The following is a 10,407-nucleotide window of genomic DNA, read 5'->3' as shown; positions in this document are numbered from 1 at the left end:
TCTTTTATATTTCATTTCGATACTTAAAAATCTAAAAATATGAATCTAGTTCATGACTAGTACCATTTTTCATTCTTGTTGCACTCTTCCATTCATTGCACATACCATCATTTTTATTTTCTCTTTGTGAATATTTTCACAATTTTAAATGAGTTTGATTTTAAATAACTTTTCCTGAGAAAACGATTTAAGAATCTATTCCTAATTATTACACGATATCTTCCTGTACTTGGAATAGTTTTTGTGCTACTCATTTTTAAGTGAGTCACATACCCTCCAAGTGCAAGGAAATATTCTGACCAATAGTACTTGATACAACATGCAGGCTTGGATACATTGGAGAGACGGAAGCGGCCTGAAATTGTTGGATCCAACAATGGAAGACTCTTATTTGAAAGAGGAAGTCATTAGATGCATCCATATCGCCTTATTATGGGTTTAGAAAGATCCAACGGATTGACCCACCATAGCATCAATCGTTCTCATGCTTAGTAGCGAGCATTCTTATTGGATTATCTAAATGTAAATATAAAATTTATATAATATGTTATGATTTTACATTTACCTATTACACTTAAATCTTATTTTCACATTAAATTATCTATTTATTAGTCAAAATAAGAATAAAATATTATAAATTTAATAATATTTTTTTAAAACTTTTTTCTATTAATTTTTTTTTCTAAATTAAGAGTTTGTATGGAAATACATTATTATTTTTAATTAAATAATATGGAGAAATAATGCAAGAGGAATAATGGAATGGGAAGTGAGAACTAGGGAGAGAGAGTGTGTATATAAATATTATTTTTTATTAATTTAGATATAAAATAATAATAATCAAATTTAATTGCAAAGTTTAATTTTATCGTAATTAAAAATTAAAAATTTTAAAATTAGATATTTTAATATATAACTGTTAATTAAATTTTAGAAAACACTAAGGCCACCGGGCTGGGAGCCACCGCTGACCAATTTTTTTTGGAACGTGCTACGGCCACAGAGAATTCTCATCGAAAATTCTCACCAAACAGCAATATTTGTTTTTTTTTATTTTTTACTTTTTTTTTAAACATTTTTTAAAAATATTTAAATATTTTTTAAAAATAAAATAAAATTATAAATTCATTTAAAAACAGTTTCTTAATCATGAAGTAAAAAAAAAATATATTAAAAAAAATAAAAGGCAAATCGATAAGAAATTTCGGTAAGAAATTTCTGTGGGAATAGTATTTCCCATTTTTTTCCCTGAGTGCAGATGTATATAGTTTAGAAAACTCAAATAGCCTTCTGATGGATTTATCCGTCTCTTGAGAAAAAACAGTCTAGCTAGAAGACATCCATGTCTTGGAACCGTACTGCTGTGTACAAGCGTGACAATGGATGAATTAATTCCCCCATCACCCATCTGAAAAAATGGATACTGCTGTGATTTTGTAAGTCTGGCATGTCACGGTACTGTATTTAAATGTTAAGTTGAATTAAGATAAAAATTAAAAATTCAATAAAATATTATTTTTTAATATTATTATTATTTTAAAATTTTAAAAAATTAAATTATTTATTATATTTTATATTAAAATTATAAAAAATTATAATAATTAGATAAAATGAATTGAGATGAATTGGGAACCAAACTTGTTGGATAAGAGAGAGAAACAAGGTATGAAATTATTACTATTTAAAGAAATATAAGTAATGAGAGACACTTTGAAACAGCCTGGTTGCAAATGGGAAAAAAAGCCCACCAATGGGCTTCCTCCACGTAAGATAAAAAGGTTCAAATAAAGTAAAATGAAAAGCAGCTAATAAATCCTTCTAAAAGCAAAACGATCACTGCACCATTCATTTCCCTCCGAAACTTGCAAAAAGACACTGCACTGAAAATCCATACTCGGCAATGCAAAGGCTTTGACGCCCAAGCTCCTCATTTGCAGTGATCCTGAAAAGGTTTATGAGATCCTGTCGAAAATCCTCTACATTTAGGCATCCAGTGAGTTGTGAATCACTTCACCGCACCCTTCATTCCCTTCCAATCTAATTTTGCCTCTAAAATTTTGTTGAGATCCTGCCGTCGCTGCCACTAATGGTTTCATTTTATCTCTTTCTTTATCTCTTTTGCTTAGCAAATTTCTCTTTTAAACTTTATTAAAGATTGAAAAAATGGGTCAACTGTGGGGTCTTGAAAATGGATGTCTATTTGCTTTTCTTATATCTTTTTTTATCTGTCGTTAACTGTTTGTAAAAAGGTCTTCGAGAAGCAAATATATTGCTCCTGTTTTGGTCTTCTAGAATCACAATCTTACGTGGAGTAGATATATTTTGTTAAGTACATCAGTTGAAGAGGATTCTTTGATTTGTATCTTTACCAGTAAGAGTTTAGAGTTAAAATGTTAAATACCATGGGGAAAAGGGGGAGAAAAAAAAAAGGAACGAGATGAGATTAATTTTCAGGGATTGCAAGCTACTCAAATGGAACCGACTGCTGTGGCCAAAGGGCCTTTGAGACTTTTTTACAGACAGTTGGTATTCATGGAGGCAGATCAGTATAATCCATATGCCAAGAAAATTTCCATAGCCCATATTACAATCACATTGAAATGAGATTTAAATCCAATACAAAAACTCCAATACAAGTTCTGTGAAGATTGAAACGTTCAAAGTATACACAAATTACCATCTGGTTAAATCGAGAAAATGTGATTTCCTTGCCGTTGGGATGAGTGGGGTGCTGCCTAGCGCCAGCTCCTTCGAGAGGCAATTTCTGGTTCTCTTCCATCGAGTTTGGGTTGGGATGGATTTCGAGTTTGGGTTGGGAAGCTCTTCCCGTCGTCGGCTGTGGGTTGGAATGGAGGCAAAGTGCGCCTGGTGTGAGTTAGTGCGTCTGGTGGAATGAGCTCGTATGGAAAGTGATTTAGTGGGATTTAGGAAGAAAGTGAGTATGTTCCGGTGTGGTGAACTGTATGGAGATGATTCAATTCAGATGATGTGTCGCAATATGGTTGGTGGGCTGATTTTAGGATATAACCAGATAGGCTGGTTTTAAGATTTTCTCATCTACCAAATATCAACTTTGAGCGTGAGTTTCATTGCACACAATTTATATATATTAAATAATAAAATTTGATTTGTAAGTTTTAAAATTAAATTATGACATGTAAATATTATGTTAAATGTGTTATCACAACTATTTATAAATAGCAAAAATCTATATTAAATAATATTTATGTCGGGTATTTTTTCTAAAATTATATTTATATTAAAATTATTAGATTAGTTAAGTAAAATCATCAAATTATCTTATATATTTTATGCGAATTACCCCCTATTCCTAAGGTATTGATCCACACACCATAAATATGGCTCAAGTAACAAATTTGTTATAGCTCTAACTTATTAAATTATTAATACCTAACCTAAGGTATTGATCAATGAGTTTTGTAATTATATTTAATGCATATATTAATACATAATTGTACTTACAATTATATTTTTCGTTGATTAGCCTCCAATATTTCAACCTATGTTTTTGTTTTTTTCTAATCAAATCTGAAATAACCAATATGTCAACCTATGTTATCTCATCAACCACGTGTTTTGAATAGGAATATCTTACTCAGTCGCTTGCTTTAATATCGGACCATCTTTTACGCTGGGTTTGAAATGGATCCACAGTGATGCAGCCATTTTAGAACTATGCTAACAAGAAGTCCCTCGGCAAATACATACATTCATACGTACACGCTGCTTTCCAGCTCCCCGGAAGAAGCCAAAGATCAAAAGCATGGCTCTGAAATCTGAATTATGAGCCTTGATTAAATTATGAGCCTTGATTAAGACCCGAAGAAAAGTAGACACCTTGAATTACGCGTATTCAGGGTAGGTTGCTCAATGAATGTTCGGAAAATGATTGAGTGCCGCTCACATTTTTTAATTTTTTAATTTTTATTTTGTGATTAAACAAGTATTTTTTAATAATATTAAATTTTTTAAAAAAAATTATTAAAAATATATATTTAAAAAAAATACTTCACTTGCACCTAACGATAGCTCCAGCGATAGTTAAGAGCAGTGGACATAACACGGTCCTAAATGTTTTTGTTTGTCTTTGTGAAAATATTTAAGTTTTAATTTAGAGAAAGATGAAATGAAATGATTTTAAATAAAATATAAAAATAAAATAAAATATTATTATTATAATTTTAAGATTTAAAAAAATTAAATTATTATTATATTTTATGTAAAAATTTAAAAAATATTATAATAATAAAATAAAATAAGACCAGACCATTTTCTAATCCGAATCAGGCTTAAAGCTTTTTATACTTGATAATTTGGTTGCGGAGAGTTTTGAAACTATTATTTATTATTTTATTATTATTATTATTATTATTTATTATTTATAAAATATTTAACATCATCTGACCGTTCAAACCTAATTCATTTTATAACAAACTTTCTAACTCCCATCAATCCATTAACGATATCTTATCTCGTATCCCACGATATCTTATTTTTATTTTCTGATTCCACCTGATCTCCTTCGCTACGAAGAGACAGAGACATAAAGGTTGTCTTGTCCTGCACCAGCTCGGTTGACTCGGGTCAACAAGGCCCCAATTCCCGACGGCAAATGTCTTGCGTTTTCACTACTCAATTCCAGGTTTTGGCTTATATCTATTCTGTTTCCTTTTTGATTACACAATTAGTACTGCAAATTTTTAACAACTTCAAAGTGGAAGAGATTCTTTCATCAAAATGCTTCCCTTCAATCCTTTCTTTCTTTCCGTCGTGTTACTTCTCATGCTTGGCTCCCTCAGCCTGACCACACATGCCGCCGATCCAGTTTCTCTCTACCACTTCTGTCAAAACACAACCTTCTCCCAAAATAGCCTCTACAATTCCAGTCTCAACTCCCTCCTCTCTTCCCTCTCCTCCAACGTCACCCGCAACATCGAATTCTACAACACCACCTCCGGTCAGAACACCTCCGACACACTCTACGGCCTCTTCCTCTGCCGAGGCGATGTCGATTCCCAAATGTGCCGAGCATGCGTGGCTGCCGCGACCAAAGAGCTCGCCACTACGTGTCCCAAGGAAAAGGCTGCGGTTATTTGGTACGACGAGTGCATGATTCGCTACTCCAACGAGTCTATCTTCTCCAACGTGACTGTAAGGCGTGGGGTTTATCTGTTGAACACGCAGAACATCACGGAGCAGGACCGATTTAACCGGCTGGTGAACACGACGATGACTGACTTAGCAAGTCGGGCCTCGAACTTTCCAATCGGTGTAAAAAAATTTGGAACCAATCAAACGAATTTTACCGAGTTTCAAAGACTGTACAACCTTGTACAGTGCACGCCGGACCTGTCTAGCGCCGATTGCAACCGGTGTCTCCAGATAGCTATCAGCCGTCTTCCGATATGCTGTGATGGGAAGCAAGGTGGAAGGGTTCTGTTTCCTAGTTGTAACGTTAGGTACGAATTGTACCAATTTTACACGGATGGATCGACGGCGCCCCCTCCTGCGCCAGGGCCTGCATCTCCGCCTCCACCTACGGGCTCTGCGCCTGAATCAAAAGGTAATTTGGGCAGTTTGGATGTCAAAATTATCTAATTCATTGATATCATCTTATCTTATTTTAATATTATAATTTTTTTAAAATTTTTACAGAAGTAATTTAATTTTTTTAAAATTTTTAAATAATATTAATATTAAAATATAATATTTTTTCAATTTTTAATCTTTATTAAAAATCATCACATTTTATTTTACGGATGAAACGAAAACTTAGGAAGCATTGTATCACTTTTTTATTTTGGCCTAGTTTTTTAGGAGGAGGAAGCTACCCTCGTTATTCACGTAAAGTCTAAGTAATTAGAGAAGCATTTTCATTGGATTATATAAATGTAAATTTAATGAGGTGTTTGGCTAATTGGGTCTCAAAATATATTACATTAAATTATGTAAATATAAAAATAGATGGTTTTTTGCTATAGAAAGTTAGTGTTATGGGTCAAATTTGATAGTTATTATAACATGGTAAAATATAATAAATTTAAAATTTTTTAAAAAATAAATTAATATTATTTTATTATTATATAAAAATATATAGATAATTTAATATGAAAATTGAAAGTGAATGAAATAAATAAAAACAAATTCATGTAATATTAGCTAAAACAACAACCTAATATTAGAAACACCATCTTTCACTCTCTCTTATAATGTCATTGGTTATTAATTCAAAATAAATTTATCTTAAATTAATTATTGATAAGTTTATTATTTTTTTAATTTCTTATAAAAAAATTAAATTCATCTCATTTTATTTTATATATTTCAATTTAAAAAGTTAAATTCTTCTAAATCTAAAAATATTAAACTTATATCAATGAAATTCATAAAATATTAATATTTATAATTCACTTAAACTCTTTTTAATATCCATACGTAATCTAGTATGTTTGAGAATGTTTGAAAGAATAACTATTTTAAGATATTTTTAGATTATTTTAAAAAAACAAATAAAAAAGTAAAACTCACTCTTTAAAATATAGGAAAGTTAGGTACAAACGTGGAAGCCATGCCTAGCTAGTTGGGTTGCAATTATGAGTGATGAACTCTGTGACAGTGCAGATAAAAAATAAATAAAATAAAATTATGATATAAACATTCATTTATTAATTCCCTTCTGCCATGATGACATTTGAAAATTGCCAAGACCTGCCAATATATGAGATGAAGTCCATTAGGTATCGAAGGCCACTTAGTTATCAAGTGGACAAAAGGATATGATAAATTAAATTAAATGATTTGTCTTTAATCGAAGATCTTTATTCTATGATAAACTTCTATCCAAAACACCCCCCCCTTCTTTTCTCTCTTCTCTTCCTTTTTTTTTTTTTTAACGTTTTTGGGTGCTAAATTGCCTAATTCATAATTAGGAAAAAATATATCTTTTTTCAACGAAAGTGCTTTCCTTTTTCGTGTTTGTGTTTGTTTGTGCTTAATGGTCTGGAGCAGTCCGGATCACATGCTCAATATTGCTCATTCACCAAGACTCCCAACTACTGTTTATGCAGGAAAGAGAAAAATCTCAAAAGCCACGATAGTCGCCATTGTTGCTCCAATTGCCGTCTCCGTGCTGCTATTTATTGTGGGCTGCTGTTTCCTAATTAGGAGACGTAGAAAGAAGTTCGATGCAGGAAAAGGACACAATGGTAAGAATATATATATATATATATATATCTGTTTTTTAGCTATGATCAGCTTCTATGCTTTCCTGTCTGTAATTTTACATGCTGCTCTTTGAATTTCAATCTCTTACGTTTATTGTTTGCATTTGTAGCTTTAAATGATATTACCACTGTAGAGTCCTTGCAATTTGATTTTAGAACAATTGAAGCTGCGACGAACAAATTCTCCGACAACAGCAAGCTAGGTGAAGGTGGATTTGGTGTGGTTTACAAGGTATGGAATTGCTTTACATTGCTTGGTTTCTTTCTTTTCAGTAATATTAGTATCATTTGGTCGGGATAATACTTCATTAAATGTAGTAAATTAAAGAATTACAACTATGAGTGATTTGGAGTTTCACATTTTTTTTATTGGAATTATATAAATTGTGCAAAGTAAACAGTTTTAAAGATTGACCGTTGAACATTTTCAGGGTACACTTTCTAATGGACAAGAAATAGCTGTGAAGAGGCTCTCGAAAAGATCTGGACAAGGTGCAGAACAGTTTAAGAATGAGGTTGTATTGGTAGCTAAGCTTCAACACAGAAATTTAGCGAGGCTTTTGGGATTTTGCATAGAAGGAGAAGAAAAGATACTCGTCTATGAATTCATACCCAACAAAAGTCTTGACAATTTCCTATATGGTATGCCCAACCTTGCATATGTCCCATGTTCTCGTGATTAAATTGTATCTCTGAAAGCTATATCTTTTTTTTATCTATCCTAACACGAGTAATTATTCTGATCGACTTGTAGACCCTATAAGACAAAGACAGCTGGATTGGTCCAAGCGTTACAAGATAATAGATGGAATTGCTCGAGGAATTCAATATCTTCATGAAGATTCTCGACTCAAAATTATACATCGTGATCTTAAAGTCAGCAATATCTTGTTAGATGCCAACATGAATCCAAAAATTTCAGATTTTGGCATGGCGAGGATTTTTGGAGTTGATCAAACTCAAGGAAACACAAGTAGGGTTGTTGGAACATAGTAAGCTCTGAACCTTTTCTTTTGTTTTTTCATGATCAGACATGCAGGTAAATTCATTGTATTTCCCAACATATATATCGCTTAAATCTAACAACATAGGTAAAAAGTGGATCATTCGTTAAAACCATAATAAACAATATTATGTGTGTAAGGTTAAAAGAACTCTTGTGGTCTTTTAACACAACCGTATTTTTGGTACTGGTTTGCAGTGGCTACATGTCTCCAGAGTATGCAATGCATGGAGAATTTTCTGTGAAGTCAGATGTTTATAGTTTTGGTGTCTTGATTCTAGAAATTATCAGTGGCAAGAAGAACAGTACTTTCTATGAATCAGATGGTGCTGAGGACCTCTTGAGCTATGTGAGTTTGAACCAATTGTAATTTTGTCCTTTTCTTTAATATCATCTTTGCACTACATTATAACAAAAACTGATGCAGGCATGGATACATTGGAGGGATGGTACGCCCATGGAATTGTTGGATCCAGTTTTGGGAGATTCTTATTCAAGAGACGAAGTCATGAGATGTATCCATATTGGGTTATTATGTGTTCAGGAAGATCCAGCGGACAGACCCTCCATGGCGTTAATAGTTCTCACACTCGATAGCCACTCTGTTACACTGCAAGCACCTCAGCAGCCTGCATTTTTCCTGCGTAGTAAAACAGACATGCCAACAAAGGTTCTGGAATCAGGTCAATCCACGAGTGCATCAATACCACTAATGTCAGTCAATGAAGCATCCATTACCGAACTATACCCTCGATAGTTATATATACACATCCGAATTGAGGGATCTTTTGCTTGTGAAATAGGAACTGAAGAAAATTATGTTCAATGGTTCCAAGTGGTGTAAGTCGAACATGATCATGAGTTCAAACCCTTTTGTATGTTTGGGGTATGTATGCTATGCTAAGTAGTCATGCATGGCGTTGAGCATGAATAAGTGGGTGGTGGGCTTCTGTGATGCATGCATGCCGACTTAATCTTGTTTACTTTAATTTTTATATATATATACATATACTAGGTCAAAGTAACCTGTAAAGCACGTTTGTCTAGTTGGATTATCGTACTTTCTTGATATTAATTATTGTTTAGTATTTAAATTTCTCTATTTTATTTAATTAAATTTTAGTTATAGTGTTTTTATTTGCCTTCTTTTCTATTTTTTTTTGTGATTTTTTATTTTATTAGACCTGTATTTTTCGGATAAGGCTTGTTTTTAATGGGTTTTCCTTTATTTTTGGGTCCAGCCCTTCCAGATTAGGCCCAGCCCATGTGCCTTTAAAACCCAACCCCTTATCCCCTTAAACGGCGTCGTTTTGGCCTCAATGCCCTTAACGCCTTGTTTCTTTCATCTTCTTCCTGCTAGTGCCGACCACTTCTTTTTCATTTTCATTTCTTTTCTTTCCTCTGTTTTTCTGAGTGTTGCCGTCTGCTGCTACTCTTCTTCTTCATTTCTTTTGTTTTCCTCTTCTTTGCTTCTTCTCCTGCTGCACATCACCTGTTTCTTCTTCCTCTTCATTGTTGGTTCTTCTCCTCTGCAAATCAGTGAGCGCCACAACTCATTTCTCCGATTTCGGCTGGTTAGACCGCGACTTTTCATTTTCTTCTCCTCATTTCTTTAATTTATTTTTTCCTCTCTTTGTTTTTCTCCACTATAGCCGTGCAATGCAGCCCAGCCCCTCATTTTTCCCAAAACAACGTCGTTTGGTCCAGGTTAGCATCTTCGGTACGTATCATCTTTTTCATAAAATGTTTGACGTTATTTATACATGAATGCCATCTTCTTCTCTTCAAACCAGTTTCATGTCAACTAATGGATGAATGTGTTACAGCAAAGCCATTGCAGTGGAAAACTTCTGGATAACCAAGCAAAATTTAACCAAACAAAAGCATAAAAAAACCGAGAGAAGATCTAGTCAAGAGACCATACTCACGGCAAGCCACAACAAAAAAGGATCAACAACAAGGCAAGAACACACAACGAGAAGCAACAAACAAAGACCCCGACAAGCATTTCTTCTTCTAGACCTCACAACAACAACAAAAATCACATAACCATAACGGCGTCGTTAGGTCTGTTCACTTAACTGCAAAAAAAAAAAAAAAAAGAACTGTTCACTGTTAGGTCTATTAGATATGTACTTATATAATAGATATATATATATA

At 33.0% G+C, this 10,407-nt stretch overlaps 1 protein-coding gene across 1 annotated transcript; it reads left to right on the top strand.

The window, feature by feature from the left end:
* Window positions 1-4,518: 4,518 nt before the first annotated feature.
* LOC122277183 (cysteine-rich receptor-like protein kinase 10) lies at window positions 4,519-9,341 on the top strand. The gene is made up of 7 exons (XM_043087083.1): window positions 4,519-5,584; window positions 7,089-7,226; window positions 7,355-7,476; window positions 7,676-7,886; window positions 7,999-8,236; window positions 8,446-8,596; window positions 8,675-9,341. Exons 1-7 carry the CDS (start codon window positions 4,759-4,761, stop codon window positions 9,002-9,004), a joined length of 2,016 nt encoding a protein of 671 aa, XP_042943017.1. The 5' UTR covers window positions 4,519-4,758; the 3' UTR covers window positions 9,005-9,341.
* Window positions 9,342-10,407: the final 1,066 nt, after the last annotated feature.

The sequence above is a fragment of the Carya illinoinensis genome, chromosome 9 (assembly GCF_018687715.1).
Source record: "Carya illinoinensis cultivar Pawnee chromosome 9, C.illinoinensisPawnee_v1, whole genome shotgun sequence".
Classification (NCBI taxonomy): domain Eukaryota; kingdom Viridiplantae; phylum Streptophyta; class Magnoliopsida; order Fagales; family Juglandaceae; genus Carya; species Carya illinoinensis.
This window is presented reverse-complemented; position numbering and strand designations above follow the sequence as displayed.